At 38.7% G+C, this 20,433-nt stretch overlaps 1 protein-coding gene across 4 annotated transcripts; it reads left to right on the forward strand.

Moving 5' to 3' along the window:
- Nucleotides 1-334: 334 nt before the first annotated feature.
- On the forward strand, nt 335-20,185 carry LOC116533510 (adenylate cyclase type 10-like). 4 transcript variants are annotated; one of them, XM_032253272.1, is made up of 8 exons: nt 5,025-5,708; nt 6,172-6,227; nt 8,649-10,844; nt 11,520-11,648; nt 13,898-14,167; nt 15,071-15,406; nt 17,784-17,847; nt 19,286-20,185. In XM_032253272.1, exons 4-8 carry the CDS (start codon nt 11,528-11,530, stop codon nt 19,536-19,538), a joined length of 1,044 nt encoding a protein of 347 aa, XP_032109163.1. In that variant the 5' UTR covers nt 5,025-5,708; nt 6,172-6,227; nt 8,649-10,844; nt 11,520-11,527; the 3' UTR covers nt 19,539-20,185. The 4 variants fall into 4 exon arrangements, with proteins under 4 accessions (XP_032109160.1, XP_032109163.1, XP_032109161.1 ...); XM_032253269.1 differs by adding an exon at nt 335-351 and having other exon boundaries at nt 5,349-10,844; XM_032253270.1 differs by having other exon boundaries at nt 5,025-8,735; nt 9,059-10,844.
- The last annotated feature ends 248 nt before the right edge of the window (nt 20,186-20,433 follow it).

The following is a 20,433-nucleotide window of genomic DNA, read 5'->3' on the forward strand; positions in this document are numbered from 1 at the left end:
ATAAAGATACATTTCCATTCAGCGGATCAGGAAAAGGGGAGAAACAGAACAAACATACCAAGATTTGAGAACACTGCAAAGGAACAAGCAAATGTTTAAATTAATATAATGCAAATAACATGCCTGTGGAGAGAATGCAGAATAAAGGCTGCCTGTCTACAAGACGGAGAATGAGAGAAGTTGTGGAGACATTACCTAGATAGAAAGGAACCATAGCTGGTTAGTGTTCTCTTTGCTTTCATTCTGGGTCTTTCCCAGATCCTATTGCTTTTTCTCAACCTTACACTGAACTGATCTCCCTCTTCCACATCCACTCCTCACCCAACCACCGTTCACCAAACCCAGATGAAGGTATAGAAAAATCTGTTTTCCCACTAGTTGCATTATGATAAAGTTGGTTGGAAGTTTCAAGTGACTTTTTAAAATAGAAAGCTGTGGAGAAAGTGTATACGTGAATGAATTTTAAAAATAGTTGCTTCCAATGTTAACAGTGAATCAGATTGATTTGCTTGTTATAACTTATTCAAAATGGATAAAAATTATATCTTACATGTACTTAGAGCTTTAACATTTATAGAATACTTTATCGTATGCTACCAATGTGAAAATTTGTATCCCTCTTTGTTTTTTACTTTTTTTTAGAGACAGGGTCTCGCTTTGTTCCCAGGCTGAAGTTCGATGTCACAATCACAGCTCACTGCATCCTCAACCTCATCCTTTCAAGTAGCTGGGACTATAGGCACATGCCCCACACTGGGCTAATTTTTTTTTATCTTTAGTAGAGATGAGGTCTTGCTATGTTGCCCAGGCTGGTTTCGAACTCCTGAACTCAAATGATCATCCCACCTTGGCCTCCCAAAGTGCTGGGATTATTGGTGTGAGCCATCATGCCTACCTCCTCTTATACATGAGGAAATTAAGGTCACAGAAGAGAAGTTACTAGCATATAGCAGAACTGGTAATGAAACCCAGATCTCAGTCTTCAAATCCTGTGTTGTTTCATTACTTATCCCCCCCCCCGCTGCCTCTTGTAAAATGCAAATGCTCCCCAAAAGAATCAAATATGCTCTTAATGTGATATAATTATAGATACACACTTATAGAATGTTAGTACTGGCAAGGAATTTAAAGATTTTCTTATCCAAGCCTTATTTTAGAGATAAGAAAGATGCTACAATTGCTTAATAGATACTCAGACTCTTTGCCCAAGGCAAATACATGTTAACACTTCTTTCAGGTTTGGTGGGATCTGAAGATACTCCTACAACCTACCTCCCAGTCTTATCTCCAGCGTGGACATGTTGGGTGGTATTAGTCAGGGTTCTCTTAAAGGGATGGAACATATATATATATATATATATATATATATATAAATGGGAGTTTATTAAGTATTAACTTGCACAGTCACAAGGTCCCACAATAGGTTGTCTGCAAGCTGAGGAGCAAGGAGAGCCAGTCCGAGGCCCAAAACTGAAGAATTTGGAGTTTAATGTTTGAGGGAAGGAAACATTCAGCACTAGAGAAAGATGTAGGCTGGAAGGCTAGGCCCGTATCGCTCATTTCATGTTTTTCTGCCTGCTTTATTTGCTGGCAGCTGATTAGATTGTGTCCACCAGATTAAGGGTGGATCTGCCTTCCCCAGCCCACTGACTCAAATGTTAATCTCTTTGGCAACACCCTCACAGACACAGGCAGGATTAATACTTTGAATCCTTCAATCCAATCAAGCTGACACTTAGTATTAGCCATCACATGGGCCATTCCTTCCAGTGCTGGTCTGTTCTGTCCTTGAAGTTTGTATTGACCTGTGGCCTTCAAGAGTCCCACCCTTGGCCCTTACTCTTAAAAGAGTCATTTCTTTGGCCTTTGGGGGCTGTCTTACAATGTGCTTAAGAATGCCTTTTGTCACTTTTAGGCTATAACTTGGTCATTTCAGTCTTATTTCGTTTAGAATATAATAGATGTTAAGAACTAGATGGGGTATTAGAATTCATCAAATCTGACCACTTTAATTTAAAGAAACTAAGATCCAGAAAGGTTATGCTAGTAAACCAAACAGATGTCAGAGTCTCAAAGCTAGGTTTCAAGATCGGTGATTTTGTTCCTTGAAGATAATTGCTAATTCAGTATCTCCCAGAGTGTGTTTGGTAGAATGTTAGTCCCTTAATGTGCTCATGAAAAAAGAAAAGATTTTCATGGCCAAATATGTTTGGGAAGTGATGCAAATAATATTTCCTTCTTCAAGGTTCAAAATGAGCATTAACACATCAAAGGTTCTGAGTAGTGTTATGGGAAAAAATGTTATATTTAGTTTTAGTCATCATTTCCCAAATTTCCTTGGTCATCAAACACTCTTCTCCAGAATGATCTATAAATATCCAGAGAAACTAATGTTCTAAGGAAGATATTTTTGGAAATGCTGACCAGATGCTAAAGCTTCAGAGTTACCTACGTAGCCTCAGTAGCAGATACCATTGCTCATTTCTCTCTGTATCACATCAGCTCTCACTGAGACACAAAACTACTTTCCATGTCTTCTTTTTCAAAGACACTGTTCACCTTGGGACATCCTCTGAATTCCTCTTTCTAATCTGAGAAATAGCTTCAGCTTTTAGCTCATTTGGAGGAAAGATGATTCCCTGAGTATTTCTTCAGGATATTTTTGAGACGTAGGGAGTGAAGTCTCAGAATATCATCATTATGGTTTTTTAGTACCAGAAATACTTTATATAAAATTACATATATCAAATAAAGAATACATTCTTTATCAGTGCAGAAAGGTCTTAAAGGAAAGAAGGAATATGGATTTCCAGGAAAAACAAGGAGAAATTATAAAGTATAATAGAAAGAAATAAGAAATAACTAAGTGGGAAAAGTATTATTTGTTTCATGATTGACCTGTTAATAGCTGAGTTTCTGGCATACATAAATGCATTCATTCAACAAGCTTTCCTTGAACACAGTTATGAGCCACATTGTGCTAGGTGCTATGGACATAAAGAGAAATAAGATTTTACCAGTTTAGCTAAGTAAACAAGTAACTTTAATACAATGAAATTAAAGTTCAGGAATAAAATGCTATAGGAGTTACAATAATGTGTTATGGGAAGACATAGTTAATTCTCCTTAGAGGTACCAAAGAAATCTTCACTATAAATATGACTTTTGAGCCAGGTTGAGAAGAAAAGTAGTTCATCAAGTGGAGAAGGTGAGAAGGGGTGTTTAGGCAGAGGAAGCATCATGAAATATTAAAAGATTTTCAGTCTTACTCTTCCTATGACAGTAGAACTGACAGCATGGTATTGTCTTGAGTGTCTCTTTTTTTCCCCCTGGGGTCAGTGAGCTGAGTGAATGAATAGTAAGAGACACTTTTTTTGAGACAGAGTCTAACTCTGTCTCCCAGGCTGGCGTGCAGTGGCGCAATCTCAGCTCACTGCAGCCTCTGCCTCCTGGGTTCCAGCAATTCTCCTGCCTCAGAATCTCTCAGCCAGGATTACAGGTGTGTACCACCATGCCTGCTAATTTTTATATTTTTAGTAGAGACAGGGTTTCACCATGTTGGCCAGGCTGGACTCAAACTCCTGAGTTCAGGTGATCTGCCCACCTTCGCCTCCCAAAGTGCTGGGATTACAGGCATGAGCCACAGCACCCAGTCAAGAGCCCTTAATCCTGTCCTTTGAGGAGGGCAAAGAATTTTGATGGCTTAGGAGGTAATAGTGTTAACATGATTTCTAGTTCTCACATTCTCTCTGAACTACTGAAAATTGTTTATAGATTTAACGTGAGACTATACCTCATTGCATAATCTTTCTCTGCCTATATATCTTGTTACCTTTCACATGAAATCTTCATGTCAGTGAGTAAATTCTACTTATTCTGTTATGTATGAATTGCTCCTTGCCACCTTTGGGCTTTTGCCTCCCCTAGAACAGTACATGACCTCTTTTAAAATAATTCATGTCTAATACTCTTCTATCCCTAGACAGGTAAGACCACTTCTCCCATTATCTCTCTCAACTCCAAACGCCTCTGTTCATGTCTGTGCTCTACCATCTTGAAGTACTTAGCTTTGCATGACCACACCCGACGTCCCAAAGCCTTTGTCTTTTCCCACCAGAGTATCATTGCCCCACTTTTGTAGTTTCTTTGACTTTCAAGGTCTGACCAAATGTCCTCTCCTTTCTGAATACTCTATCTACTCTCCAGTGTGAATTAGTACATCTGTTCTGTTAATGTGCTATATCTATCTCTAATATGGAGTATTTGTCTTGCCGATATATAAGTATCTCTTCACCTCCCTCAAACCTACCACCATATTCCCTAGACTTAACTTCTCTAGGGCAGGATATTTTAAACATCGAGCCAAGTACTCCGTACTATGCACACGTCTCAGTGCTTAGTGAATGAAATGAATGTAAGTATGCATGAATGAATTTTTAAAATATCACTCATTAAAAAAATTTGTTCCAATCTTAATTTACTTCAGAAACCCTTCCATCTGCAGTCCTGACATTCTGATTATTCCTTAACTGTGCATTCTAACATGATTTGATCCATTAACTCTGTATTGATATCTCTTGATCTACTTTCATTTTGGGGTGTTATTTGAGGCAACATGATATAGTAGAAATAATATTGGTCTAGGAGGCAAGAGGCCTGGATTCTCATTCTGACTCCGCTGTTCACCTTTGCCATATAACTCTGGGAAAGTTAATTAACGCCTTCATTTTTTTTTTCAAATGGTATTTAAATATTTGCCTTACCACAGATGTAACATTTTTAAAAATTTTACTGGCCGGATGTGGTGGCTCACATCTGTAATCCCAGCACTGTGGGAGGCCAAGACGGCTATATTGCTTGAGCTCAGGAGTTTGAGATGGACAACATAGTGAAACCCCATCTCTACCAAAAAATACAAAAATTAGTTGTGTGGTGGTGGTATGCCTGTAGTCTCAGCTACTTGGGAGGCTGAGGTGGGAGGATCGCTTCAGCCTGGGAAACAGAGGTTGCAGTGAGCTGAGATTGCACCAGTGCACGCCAGCCTGGGTGATAAAGCAAGACCCTGTCTCAGAAAAAAAAAAGAAAGAAAAAGAAAAAGAAAATCTTTTACTAATAATAACCCCCAACTAAAACTCCTGAATTAGGTGAACCATTCTGTTTTGTTGTTGTTGTCTCCCTAATATTCAGTACTTTTTACCCCTCATGTTATATAGACTGATAGCAACTTCTGGCCTTTTCCATTCTGAACTGTAAAACTAGACTTCTGGATCTGGGGAGTGGCAGATTTAATGCCTGACTTGGAGGTTTCTAACTGTATATTTACCCATTGTTGCTTTTCTGATCCCTAGACTTGTTTCCATCAGTATCACCAATGGACCAGTATTCTGTGGTGTGTCTGGAGCAGTAGCAAGACATGAATATACAGGTAGAATAGGACATTGGACTGCTAGCTTTGTGACTTAAGGGAAGAAAGTAGAAGACATAGTCCAAAATTTCTACAACTGTCTTTCTGACACAATTATTGGCCCAAAAGTGAGTCTTGCATCCAGAATGATAACTGCTTATCCAGGTTTGGTGTCCTGTGATGAGGTAACGTATCTAAGATCCATGCTACCTGCTTACAACTTCAAGAAACTCCCAGAGAAAACGATGAAAAACATCTCCAACCCAGGGAACATATATGAATATCTTGGCCACAGAAGATGCATGTGAGTATCATTGTATGATAGGTTTACTCTCATCTCTTCCAGAACAATAAGTTTTTGATTACATGAAATTAGAAGAAAAGATGCTGCTAGTAATGACATGCTGGAATAAGACACACAAAAGGTGGGTTTAGTGTCTGAGAGCTTTAGGTTTTATGTTTAGCTCTTAGCTAGCTCTTCAGCGAATGTCCTGCTCTCCAACAGGAGGAGAATAGCAGTAGGTCACTAACCCAGATCTTCTTTGTTCTTTTTTTCTTCGTGTACTTCACTGTTCATTTACTTCCCCGAGCCTGGAACAATCAATAATGTTTCCTCTTTACTTCCTCTTCCGCCAGATTTTTAGATTTTAAAAACCCTTTTATTCAGAACTCTGTACCACCTTAATTATCTGAAAGTTTTTGCTTATGAAGACAGCTGTTCCTAATCTATTTTTAATAAATACATTTCCCTTTGTTCTTTTTCTCAGAATGTTTGGAAAAAGACATTTGGCAAGAAAGAGAAACAAAAATCACCCTTTGTTGGGTACGTTTTCTTTTTTAACTTAAATCATATTTGTTTCAGCTGTAGATGGCTAAATGTGATTTAAAAAACAAAATAATGCAAGACCAAATGCTTTTAAGTTATATTAAAAAATAGCAACCTTCTTAGTGAAATTTTGAAGAGAACTTATTATTTCTTTTTCATGTCAAATATTCAAATTTCAGGTGAAATCCTATAACTTCCTGAGAAACACCAACATTTAGTAATAATCTTTGTTAAGTCATAGCTCAGCTATTGAGATCAGACCAGCTTATTGTGGGTCATCTTTAGAGAAAAATTCCTCATCCTTAGAATAGTGAAAATAGCACCAAGACTGTGATCACCCACACTGTATATTCCCTATCTTTATGTTTATTTTAGTCTATACTTATTAGTCCATTATTTTTACATAGTTGTAACAGATTTTGAAGACTAAATTGATTTTAAGAAAATTTTTACAAAAAACATAAGAGGCACTCGTGTCCACAAAGTGCCTAATTTTTCTGAATATTACTACATATGCTCTGGAATAAGCCCTCAAGATCAGCCTATGTTAGCTCAGAATTGATTTTCTGGAAAGAGATATGAAGTCCCATCAATGAATGAGATTCTTAAAACAATTCTGGAGGAAAAAGGCCATTCTGAGAGTTAGCTTTGCAAACTGATTCAAATCAATAGAATATCTACTAAGAAGCACAGGAGTGTTAGGTGCTCCCTGTCTCTCTACAGACCGGGAGAAAGAATTGGAAGCCTTCCAAGTGGCCCAGCAAAAGTGTTTGCATCAGAAGAAGGGACAAGCAGTTCTGTATGAAAGTGGAAACGGCTATGGAAAAAGCCAGCTGTTGGCTGAAATAAACTTCCTGGCCCAGAAGGAAGGGCATAGGTAAAGACTCCTGCTTTCTGACTTAGTCAGAGCCTACTTCTCTTGGGGCTTCTTTCCCTTGTTACTGAGACTCTTGTGTCATTAGATTCAGCATTCTTGGACTGGTGAAGCGAGTAACCTATGTGTGGTACATGGGACTCTTGATGACCATAGTAATATTCACCAGGGTGTTGCCATTGATGCTGAAGGAAGCAGGTTCCAAGCAGTGCTTCTATGCCATCCAGACCCTCATGGCCATCTTCTTTGAGATTGATATGTGCCCAGCCTATTACCGGCAAGAGTACCTACAAAGACAGCTTCATAGGATAATGGAAGAACAACTTCACTGCCTTTTTAATGACCTCTTATTTGTGAAGGTAATGAAGGCGGTGGCTTTCTGAATTAGATTACTGTTATATTTTGTGGATATTCAGACTTAGGATTGTCTTCTAATCTAATAATCTGAGGATGTACATATATGTATATGGTGGGACCAAGATTTGAAATTCCTTCAACACCAAAACTCAGGCTTTCTCCTTTTGAGGAGAATGAATTCTAGTATTGAACCTGACACTTGCTAGTTGTATGTCCTGGAGCAAATCACTTAGCCTCTCTGAGTCACAGTTTTTTCATCTGTGAAATAACAATTATAGTACTCTATATGTTTTAATGTGAAATTTAAAGGAGATGGTATACAAAGAGATTGCATTGTATATTTTAAAGTGCTAAATACATTTAAGGTGACCATCACCAGTGGCATATCCCCAGGAATTATATCCATGTGTTCTTGAGTTGGTTACAATTTCTTTTATATTTTAAACATACCTTCCTGTTCCCTTACTGCAGAATATATCATTTGAAACCAGCATCTGTATCTCAAAAGCCTTCAGAGGTCTAGGGTGTATGGGATATCCAGCAGTAAGCAAACTAAAAATTCACTGGTGCACAATTTGTTTTATTTATCCTCTGTCACTTCTAATCTACCCACCCTGCAGAGTATTATGGAATAGAAAATAGAGACACTAAGATCTGTCTAATCCTTCAACATATCCCTCTCTTAAGGTAGGCCTTGCTTGGGACTCTAAACTCTTGCCTACATAGATTAGCAGTCATCTCACTTTGGCTCTCAGGTCCCTCATAGTTCGCATGCCCCAACCTAGCATAGGAAACAATGTTAGGTGATGTCTATTGCATCTTGTTCTGGCAAGTCTCATGTACAGATTCATCCTGGTATACTTCGAATAACTAAAGTACTGGAGCTGCCCAAAATGTCATTGCTAAGTTCAACCTGTCATTTACTCCTTAGTCATAACCCTCTAAGGGTTTTTCTAGAGTCTGGTATGGAAAGGAGATAGATACCTGTCTCTAACCCTTCATGAACTTTCTGTCTCACCTTTTGAACTATATATTAATGTTAGATTGGCCCTTGTAACTCTGTGCTCAATCTTGCAGAAACCCATTCTCAGCCCAAATAGAATTGTTTGGTGTTCCCTTTGGAGAACCTGCATGTTTTTATTAGGTTTTCATTTTAAACGCTAACATATAATAATTTTCCTGATCAGTTTCCTTTGTCCTTCAAAGTTTCACACATGGATGATGTGGCCAGACAAAAGAAGGTTAAAGCGTGTTTTATTAAAGTACTTCAGGAGGTGGGTACTTTCACTACAGATCATTAACTCTTAATATGTGGAGATTGTATATGTTTATTTTAATCTGTCCACATTGCACTTTGATTCAGGCATTTCTTGGCCTGCCTGTCTGTTGATATCTTCATTGTTATTTATCTACTTTTAAGCTTGGATTTACCCTGTAACACAGCATGGCATACAAGAAAAGATCTTTGCTCTTTTCAGATCCCTGTTTCTAAATAAAATTTTAGTAGTTTAATTTAAAATAGTTGTTTCTAAATGCAGTTGTATAGCTGTTTTACCTACAATTCATTAAAAATGCAGATACTCAGGTTCTACCCTAGGATTATGGAATCAAAAATCTGTATGAGCAGAAACTGATGTAATCATTCTGGAAAGCAATCTAAAAGTAGTCAAATTTTAATAACATGTATCTCTAGACCCAGCAATTCAACTCCTGGCTATATATCCCAACAAGTACATTTTTAACAGTGTTTGTGGAGGCCAGGGAGGTATCAGCATGAATGCATGCATGAATATGATGGAACAAAATGCAGAATTTAGAAATAGGGGAATGTATGAAAACATAGCCATATGAACTTAAAAACAGTCCTGGTTAGAAAGAGAGAAATAATGGGATCTGTAATACAGTTGCAGTTACTTAAAAACAATGTACTTGACAAAACAACAATGGACATTTTGTAAGAACACCATAGAAACAACTATGCAATAAACACATTAGAATGGCCACTTGAGGCAGTAGTTTTTTTAAGTCTGTTTGAGTGTGGCTTGGTAATTGGTAGTGCTGCCAAATACTCCCAGGTAATTCTGATGCATAGCCTGGTTTGGAAATTGCTGTTTTAATGTATTATGAGTTCCCACACAAGATGAAGCTTTTGCCAAAATGAAATATTTGAAAGCTTCAGGTTTGATTTGGAGAATATTTTGATGCTTATTTCATGTTTCAGTTAGAGAATTTTCTTGTCTACAGAAACCTAGTCCTTTTTTTAGGGATTCAATTTTATATTTATAAAGTAAAATATTAACCTGGACTTAGTACATTTTGCTCTGAAAACTCTAACATGTGTTAACATTTTATTTAAATTATTGATGGGAAATTCACAGTAGATTTGAAAACCAGGTGACTTTATTTCTGATCAGAGGTCGTTATTGTTTCTTTGCTGTTCTTTCCAGGCAGTGAGGGAAACACCATTGATTTTCCTCATTGATGAGGCCCAGTATATGGATGCCGCTTCCTGGGAATTTTTGAAAACATTGCTCTCCAGTATGCCCATCATCATGGTGATGGCATTGACCCCTATCTTCACCCTGTGTGGCTGGGCCCAGCATTTCCTTCAGAGCCTTCAGGCTGTCCTTATGCCTATTTCGAAATTGGCAACAACCTCACTGTTGAGAATGGCATGTTGGGAACTAGGGGTGGTGAGCATCCCCCAAGAGCTGTAGATGTGAGTGGCTAGGACTAGCTGAGCACTTCATTAAGGGAGGAGCCAGTGCCATAGTATAAGTGAGAAGGCACAGGTCTTCCTGGAATTGGGGGAGAGAATGGTATTAGTAACCATGATGAGGCCCCAAGGCTAGATTTAAGGGAAACAGTCTTCTTGTAATCAAGTAAGGGGCTGCCTCCCTGGGCTCTCCACCTAGGTTTTCACAAGACAATTAGGACTTGGGTGGCTTGCTTCATGTGTCAGTTATATGTGATCAGGCCACTTTCTGCCAGACCCTTTAGCAAGGAGATGTTTGTTTCTTTCAACATCAATAAAAGCAAAATAGTTGAGAAAGAAAAGTTATTGCCAAGATGCATTTCAAGGCCAATAAGAAATTACTTTTTTACATGTCTGTGCCTCTGCCCCACTCTGTTAGTGTTTGTCATGAAGAGCTGACTTTAACAAAAGAAGATTCCTCAGTATGAAGTACTGTTATGTTTGGCTCCGCTAAAGTGATCATCTGTAATGTGAAATCCCTTACCTCCCCGCAGCTACCTTCAGAGGTGCTTTGGAAACCCCCTTTATTGTGAGGTCCTATGCCAAGACCTTCTCTGTAAGGACATATTGCTCTTTCATGACCTACAAAAGGAGGAAGAGGAAAACAGCAAGTGGGAAAATCTCTCAGGTAAGCTTAATTTCCCAGAGTTCTACCCTGGTCCAGCTGCTGAAGTTCATTCTCCAACATGACATCACTTGGCCTTTACAAGGTACATACTTTTTCTTTGCTAACATTATAGGCCACACTAGGCCTTACAAGATAAGCACACAATGCAAATATTATACAACTAGGGTGAAAACACTCAAGACTTGCCTCGGATAACTTAATCCAGTAAATCTACAGTAGTTCCTTTTATAAGCAGCCCAGAAGGTGGGGCTGGGAAAGTCCAGAGTAAAGAATTGTCCACTATTGAAGAGAAGAATGACTTGAGGATTTGGGTGGGGGATGGAAGAAGGGATGAGAGTAGAAGAGGAATAAAGAGTAGAAGTATGTATAAAAGCAGAAAGGCATCCCAGAGCTGTGATGTAATAGAAGCAAAAGCTGTTATAAGGTGAACAGGAATAGTGATTAGTTGTAAGATACCAAATGGTACAGGGAATGTTGTTAGTTTATAAGAGAAAATTAGAGAACAGGTAGACAGGTGGGGTAAAACACTTTAAACCACAGTACAATTCCAGTCATCTTCATCCTTTAGGTTTTTTTTTTTTTTTTTTTTTTTACTAAATCATTATATTTTGCATCTTTAAAACTACAGTCTCTGAGAATGGTGCTTTCCTCAGTCATAGCCTTCTTTCTTTATAGCCGTTGCCATGAAATCCACAATGTATAGTATTTATCCTGCCAACTCTGAAGAAGGTCAGGAACTTTATGTCTGCACAGTCAAGGATGATGTGAACTTGGATACAGTGCTTCTCCCACCCTTTTTGAAAGGTAAGTCCCTTGAAGACCTCAAGTGAACCAATTACAGATATCATTGCAATTTGTAATTTGGTGGGTGGTTGAGTATAGGTCTCTGATTATCATCCTGGCTTCATTTCTTCTGATAAAGAAATCTACCTTCTAGAAATAAGTTCTGGCATTGACTGAAGAGCTCTTTGAAGACTTGTAATGTTACTTGAGGAAGCTTTTACTTAAGTGAGCTCATTGTTCTCTTTGGGACTGACTGATAACCTGGAAAAGTTTTCCAATTATTTAATAAAAAATAGGTCCTGAGTTTCCCTTTGTACATATGCTTTTTTCAGAGTAGACAGTAAGCAAATAAGATAATGTTGCTGAGATTTAAGAAAATCCATGGTGTTAGTGAAGATACAACGTTATGCACATAGCAAGAGTTTAATAAAAAAAAGAGTGCAAAGTAGAATGACTGATGCCATAAAGAATAAAGAAGCCATCAGAATCGGGTAGGCATAGTTGGAGAGGGGATGTTCTTTTTAGAAATGAATTGTTTCTTATTTTCATATTTTATTCAAGTGTCTGGTGGGCAAGGTACTAATACTTGAGGAGTATTGTGATGAACAAGCATACCTTCAAGTATAGTATGGTCTTGTTGAGAAAATAAGACACAGACATGAAACAGCAGTACAGGACACCATGGTAGGTAAGGGCCAGAGCTCTAGAGTCAGAAAACCCGGGGCACCATGGGCTCCTGCACTTACTGGCTATGGAACTTTGAATAAGTTAGTCAACTTCTCACTCATCAGTCAAATGAAGATAATAATAGTTCCTACCTCATGGGGCTAGTTGAGGATTAAATGAAATAAATTATGACACATAATAAATATTCCATGACTGTTAGCTATTACATTATAAGCTCTTTACTCTGGAGGTTTTAGGTTCAACAGAGACAGTTTACAATGATACAACTATGATAGACCATACTTGGCAATGGCTTTCCTTACTTAGAAGGAAATACAGCATGCTAACAGGACAGCAGAAGGTACTTTTCTTCAGTGAAAGTTTTCACAGCAGTTTACCTAGCATTCCAGGGGCTAATCTCTGGAGCCTCAAGTAATAGCTCAGCTATGGTGAATGAAACCATGACTCATGGGTGCTTAGAGGACCAACTAAAGGCTTCGTCTCCTATAATGGTCCAAACAGGCATCACTTTCAGGCTCTGCAAGGGGCATGGCCTATTACAAGAATTACTATACCCAAGGAAACCCAAATCCGTGGCTTACCACAAGTTAATTCAGTTTTCCCAGTCCAAATTCAGTTTCCCAATTAGAGGTTATCCTTAGCATAAGCAATGTTACCTGGTAACACAGCTGATATTCTAAGTGTTCCTAGGAAACAGCTAGAAAATTAACCCAAGGTAAACATTTTCAGGTAAGGAAAAAGGGCTTGTTAATTCACAAACTAAAATGAATAGCTCAAAAACCCTTGGTCAAGATAAAAGGCCAAAGCTATATTGTGAAAGCCCATATATAAGTTGTAAAAGTGCTTAAGAAGGGGACTAGCATGATTATATTTGTATCTTAGATATATAATTCTGCTACCAGTTAATATATTATTGGAATAAGAATGGGAGGAAATTAGAGATGTACAAAACAGGGTATTGTAATGATCCAGATGAAAAAGAGTATTTGTACTAACATTGTTTAGGAAAAAACATTCTCAAAAGAAAGATGATGATGAGTAACCATTAGGTTGTGACAGAAAGGAAAAAAGTTAGAATTATCTTAACGTTTGGGGCTTGGTGAATACTAATTTAATACTATTATTTATGTTACAATGTAGAGAGATATATTGAATGGCTTGAAGTTAAGGTCTTTATAGTTATCAGAGATCTGAGACAGGAAGCCTGACCTACATGTTTAGTTGAAAATAAGAAGAAAATGTTCTGGATACTAATAGGTCAAGCAAATGGGAAGCATTACTGTAGCTGAGTGATGAGTTTTCGGTCTACTGAAAAAAGCTTTTGGTGACCATGGGAGAACAGCTTTAGTAGTGTAGTAAAAACCTAACTGTTGTTGGTAGAGCAATGAATGGAAAATGAAGACATAGCTATAAGGCTCTTGCAAGAAGTTTGACTAAGTGGAGAAGGGCAGATTGAGGTGGGGGCATTAGAGAGGGGTAGGTGAAAAGCATACCTTTTTTTAAAAGGCACAGATTTTCAACATGATGTATTCTAGATTTGTGGAAATCTTGTTCATTGCTGATTGACTGATTAATTTTGGCAGAAATAGCAGTAAGCCAACTCGATCAACTGAGCCCAGAGGAACAGCTGCTGGTCAAATGTGCTGCCATCATTGGTCACTCCTTCCATACAGATCTGTTGCAGCACCTCCTGCCTGGCTGGGATAAAAATAAGCTACTTCAGGTGTTGAGAGCTCTTGTGGATATACATGTGCTCTGCTGGTCTGAGAGGAGCCAAGAGCCTCCGAATGAGCCCATATTAGTGCCTTCCTCTATCAACATTACTGATCAAACCAAAGAGAAGACAAAGTTAGGTAAGGAAGGGCTGTTCCCTTTTTCTCAGATCTGAACAAAGAGTCCCTATGGGGGTATCTGTGTTCAGAAAGACCATCAATAGCGTATATCAAGGGGTTCTCTAATTTGTTTGTTTAAAGATGGTGTTTTGTTGTGTTGCCCAGGTTGTAATTCTTGGGCTCAACAGGTGCATACCATCACCCCGTTTGAGGGCATCTCTCTCAAAGCCTATGACTAAGAAACAAAGAGAAAATTATCATTTAAACCATGGAGACATGGATATAGTGAAAAATTTATATGCTGTATTTTTCAGGCTTGTCTTCATTTCAGAAATTCTAGCTCTTTGTTAACCCAGGTGTTAGTATTTTGTTTTGATTTTTGTTCAGAAAATATTGACATAATCTTTTATTGGATTCTAGGTGCAAAGCATGAGATAAAAGGATAAACCATCCCCAATTTCAGAAACTCACAAGGAAGACAAACATATGTGGTATTGAAACAGACTCATGTCTTGAACTTTCCACCTGAAAAAATAAAATTGTAGCATGGACTATCCAAAGCACATATAATTTTCCTTTGACTTTGAAATATGTTTGGACCCTGTATTTGAACAGAGCATTCCCTATGATTTAACATTTATAATAATTTGAAGTAAAATCTCAATTTGGGAGAAACTATTATTAAATCAGTGGTATATTTTTGTACCGTTGATCATTTCTCCTCTGTTATACTTTATACTAGACATGGTCAATATCAATCTCAGAATAATGCAAACATTTGTATACAAAGGAGGCAGTAATATCACCCTAAATTTACAAATAGAATTTTCTTCTACCCTAGCAGCCATGTGCTTGGGAGTTTGCCATATTGAAGCTCAAAAAGTTTATAAGGGAAAATCTCACTTAGATTTTCCTAAATTTCAGGTGGTGATTCAGCCTCTCTTCTCGCACTACAAGAAGAATTATCCCTACCTCAAACTGAGGTGTTGGAATTTGGAGTGCCTCTACTACGGGAAGCTGCTTGGGAGCTCTGGCCCAAGGAACAACAGATAGCTCTGCACCTTGAATGTGCCTGCTTTCTCCAAGACTTGGCCTGCCGCTGTGGGAGCTGCCATGGAGGAGACTTTGTCCCTTTTCATCGTTTTGCAGTTTGTTCTACTAAGAGTTCCAAGGGGACCTCTGGATTCTGTACATACAGAGGTGCTGGCTCAGTGCTAACACAAGTGATCACAGACAAATTGCAGCTGCCTTCTCCCCAAGGTAAACCCAGGAGGCAAAAAGAGGATATATTGGTATTCATGTATGTGGAGTTCTTCATCAAAAAGTTGAAACCAGATTAAGGGAGAAAAGTAGATAGAAAGAATCACTTATTTATTCCTGAAGTACTAGAGATTAAAAAAAATGTAATCTCAGAATTAAAAGCAACATTAGAGATCATATTTGTTTTGGTTGGCAATCTTGGGCAACTTACTTAACCTCAATCAATTGGGGACAGTAATAATATCAAGTTCATGGGCTCGGTGTGGTGGCTCATGCCTGTAATCCTAGCATTTTGAGAGGCTGAGGCAGGTGGATCGCTTGAGGTCAGGAGTTCAAGAGCAGCCTAGCCAACATGGTGAAACTCCACCTCTACTAAAAATATAAAATAGCCCAGTGTGCTTGTGTGCACCTGTAGTCTCAGCTACTCAGGAGACTGAGGCACGATATTCGCTTGAACCTGGGAGATGGAGGTTGCAGTGAGCCGAGATTGCACCACTGCACTCTAGCCTGGGGGACAGAGTGAGACTCTCTCTCAAAAAATTAATTAATTAATAATAACAATACCAATTTTACTGGATCATTGTGGGGATTAAATTAGTTAATGTAGTATGCTCTGAACAGTGCTAGACATATGGTGAGTGCTCAATACGCTTTAGCTATCGTTTTGGTAATTACTATTATTTTTCAGCTCAGTAGAGCTGAAAAAATATTTTCAACTCATATTGAGTCCTTGTGTGTATCAGATTCTATGCTAAGGAATATGATGTGAATAAGCCTTGGTCTTTGCACTCCTGAAGCTATCTGTTTGGGGGTTACTAGAGACAGAGAGATAGAGAATTCTAGTATGGCATGGTAAAAGCAATGAAAATGAGAAGGGGCCCTTAACTCAGCCAGGGAAATACGTCAGTGAAGACTCTCCTTTGAAGTAGATCATGTCAGAATTGTGTCTTGAGGGATAAGGAGGAGTTAGATACCTGAAGAAGGTTTTAATAGCGAATAGATGTTCACCACAGCCTGATAAACTGTATCCCAGATGAGTTCATTCATCTTTGTTTTAACCTTTTCAGTCAGCTTACCATACAGAACAACTCATTGCCTCCAGCTGTCAGAAAGTTTCTTCTTTCATAAGCATGTAAGCTGCCTCCTTTCAGCTTCACCCATGTTCCATAATTATACCTTCTTCCATACCTGACAATAGCTATCAAGACCCAACCAGATCCTCTCCCTACTTTGATAAAAGAGGAGTACTGGGGGTGGGGTGATGGTATGTGGAAAATGATAGATAGTTGCTGGCAAAGGGCTAAAATGAGGGATTTGGTGTATGATCCTAATTCCTCTTCTAGCTATAACATCACAACTATGAAGGTAGACCAATGACTTGGAGCAATTAGTCATTGGTTGATGAGCTCTATGGGCTTTTGCACCTTTTGTGCTTTCCAAAGTCTAGTATTATGAAGAAATTGTGCTATTGTTCATATTTCCTGTGTGACTTTTTGTTTTTGACAGTTTTTTTGCTTTGGATTAGACAGCCTGGTCCATCTACAGGAAAAAGGCTCAAGACCTTCTCAGCCCAGCAGAACCCTGAGGAGGCTTCCCAGACCTGAGGCCTTTGTGCATAGCCATTACATAGCAGGCACTGTCTGATTCCAGAGGGTACTATTACAGAGGCTATGATATGATGGTGCCTCTTGGAGTTGTGTACTGCAGTAGGGCTGCCAGTATCCTCTGTTATCTTAGCTGTGACTTAACATCATTATCATCAGAAAGCCAGTCCTTTTACTTAACCCAAATCCTCTCTAGAACAGTTCTCTTAGACTCCTTATCAATCCCACCATCCATGCTGTTAGTTCCAGTGGGTAACATCTCAACATCATTTCTAACAGTTGCTGTTGTGATCTATTAGAAGGCAGCCTCAAAGTAAGAGTCAAACCTGTAGGATAAAAAGGTTATTTAAAGGCCTGTTAGGTAAAGCTGGAAAGCTCTCTTGGTCACTGACTAGGGAAGTGTGGTATCTTGTACTATCACAATTTTCTTCACTTGGTTTTAGCCTATACAGTTCATTTTGATCTGGTCATGAACCTGATCCATACATATTCAGGGATTTCTACTATTAGAAATAGCCAGCAAACCAGGATGGACACATTCTTTATTTTTCCTTCATTTTGAAAACACTGAGTGCATCTTTCAAAAACAGAACTCATTTGAAAGTTTGGGAATGAAGAGAGTTACTATTTGAATCACAAGCAGTTGTGAAGGAATTTACAAAATACCATCTTAATTTTGTGTTATAAACTGCAGAGGAAAGGTAGTCAGGAATTTAAAATGTCCTCAGTTCATCCAAACATGGAGAATTAATCATATTTTTTTCTCCCTACAGATAGTTTTCAGTTCCAGATGAAACCATCCAGAACTCAGGAAGCCTTCTCAAATGAATGCTGCAGGTAGACAGAGATGCTCAGGGTGAACATGGAGGGGCCAAAAGTGACAGAAAGATGACCATTAAACTGAGCCACTTATGTCAGTTGCAGGTGGGCTGTCATGACTCTTATACTCAGCCCAGGATTCAGGTTAACAGAGAAGATTTGGAAAGGCAATTTTTGATTCTTTATAGGAAAGTTATTTCCTAATGGTTGAGAAAAACGTTCTTTAATACCTTTTTGTTTGTTTGTTTTGAGACAGAGTCTTGCTCTGTTGCCCAGGCTAGAGTGCAGTAGCATGATCTCAGCTCACTGCAACCTCCACCTCCTGGGTTCAAGCAATTCTCCTGCCTCAGCCTCCCAAGTAGCTGGAATTACACGCACACCCCACCATGCCTGGCTAATTTTTGTATTTTTAGTAGCAGCATGGTTTCACCATGTTGGCCAGGCTGATCTTGAACTCCTGATCTCAAGTGATCCACCCACCTTGGCCTCCCAAAGTGCTGGGATTACAGGCATGAGCCATCGTACCCAGCCTTTTAATAGCTTTTAAATTCATTTTATAAGTAGCATATTTTTTTCCAGCTAGAAATTTGTCTTCTCAATTCTTTTTACCCCAGAGGATACTAAAATGAATATACATTTCCTAACCATGTACTTCCTGGGTCTCTGATGTTTGTCAGTGTTCGATGTTCCTACCTAGAGCTCAGCAGCCACTCTACATACAGTTTTTCATCCCACTTATTTAATTTGATTTCTTACTATTTTCAAACAAAAATCCATTCTACATGAACCACCCCCACACTAACCTGTATGTCTTTGTTCACACAATTCTCCCTTGTTAAATGCTGAGTGACCTCCACATCTCACCAGCCTTCAAGGCCCTCCTCAGTCTCCACTTCGTTTAGATTATTATAGCTCAGAGAAGTCTGACTTTTGAGCTCAGCATGCCTGTGAAAAGTGCACTAGATTAGTAGTCAGAGAGTTAAGCTCTAGTTTTGGTTCTACTTCTCAGTAGCTATGAAGCCATATGTAATCTCTTGGAGTCCCAATGACCTAAAGGAGATAATTCTTGTCTGCCTGAATGACAGGGTTGTTATAGGATAAAATGTGGTATTAGAAAATTCAAATATGCTAACAGAAAAAAAATGTATCATTATTTATTGCCTTGTATCATTTTTTATGTTTAATTTAACATTTAGATTATTTAACTATTCAAGTGTGGTATTTCCCCATTTAGATTGAGGTATTTACATTGGATTTCAGCTTTTAAAAATTCCTAATAGAGCTTTGCAGTTATAGCTCTGGTTCCTGACTTTTAAATTTTTATGGAGTAATGGAGAAGGATAGACAAAGAATTAATGAATGATACCAGAAAGCTTCCTGGAAAAAGTGACTTTGAGACCTGGTAATGCCCAAATAAAGGTTGCCATTCTCAGTTATTCATTTTCTTTCCACAAAGAACAGAGGAAGAGTTCCTAGATCAAGTGAAGAGGAAGCTGGCTCAGACCAGCCCTGAGACAGACCTGTTGACCACAAAGCCTTGTCACTGTAAGGATATCCTGGAGTTAGTGCTCTCACCCCTCACCCAGCATTGCTTGGTCATTGGAGAAACCACCTGTGCATTTTATTACCTGCTAGAGGCTGCGGCTGCCTCCTTGGACCTGTCAGATAGTTACATGGTGAGCAGGTTCTGCAATCCACCCTTCAGCTGAGCCTTTTACTGAGCATTTGATTGAGATTTCTTAACATCATAACCATGAGTGAAAAGTGGAAGAAAGTAGGAGAGGGAGAAGAGCTAGAAAGAAGGCAGGAAAAAAAATGAAGTGGGAATGTGGTAGCGGAATAGCACCAACCCATGTCAGCACTGCCCCCGACTCTTGTACAAGCAGTCCAGCTCCTGTTTCTAGCTTGAAATCCAAATTGTATTCAAATTCTGATCTTGACTCTCATCATAACCTTACTCCAGCCTTTGCCCTAATCTCACTCCAGCATCATCCTAATCCTAATTCAGTTTCTTTATCCCTTGCCCTGTTTGGAGGCCTTCTTTTATTTGAGGAAGGCAAGCAGTCTTCTGGGCCAACCCTCAGCATTTTCATTTTTGAAAAAACACAAGGCGAAGATCTGTCAGTTTGAGGAGGCCACTTTCTGCTGTTTTCTGTCAGAGGTGAGGGCAGAGGGTGACCTTGAAGTGCTGGCTATTTCTCCTTGAGGGTTACCCTATTATTTCTTTTAAAATCGTTTTGTGTTTTTATGTACGATTGTAAATGTGATAATGTGATAAAAGGTTATACACATTTAAAATGTTCATACACATTCTCAGCAAACTAACACAAGAATGGAAAACCAAACACCATGTGTTCTCACTCATAAGTGGGAGTTGAACAATGAGAAAACATGGTCACAGGGAGGGGAACATCACACACTGGAACCTGTTGGGGGCTGGGGGGCGAGGAGAGGGATAGCATTAGGAGAAATACCTAATGTAGATGACGGGTTGATGAGTGTAGCAAACCATCATGGCATGTGTATACCTATATAACAAACCCTTACATTTTGCATATGTACCCCAGAACTAAAAGTATAATAAAGAGAATGATAAAATATGGA

Source organism: Sapajus apella, unplaced genomic scaffold (assembly GCF_009761245.1).
Source record: "Sapajus apella isolate SASKATOON/1434 unplaced genomic scaffold, GSC_monkey_1.0 scaffold83, whole genome shotgun sequence".
Classification (NCBI taxonomy): Eukaryota; Metazoa; Chordata; class Mammalia; order Primates; family Cebidae; genus Sapajus; species Sapajus apella.

Coding starts and splice junctions, on each gene's coding strand:
- LOC116533510 (XM_032253269.1), top strand. CDS start 11,528: ATGAAATCCACAATGTATAGTATTTATCCTGCCAACTCTGAAGAAGGT. Junction 11,649..13,897: donor TCTCCCACCCTTTTTGAAAG/GTAAGTCCCTTG, acceptor TAATTTTGGCAG/AAATAGCAGTAAGCCAACTC. Junction 15,407..17,783: donor GCAGCTGCCTTCTCCCCAAG/GTAAACCCAGGA, acceptor TTCTCCCTACAG/ATAGTTTTCAGTTCCAGATG.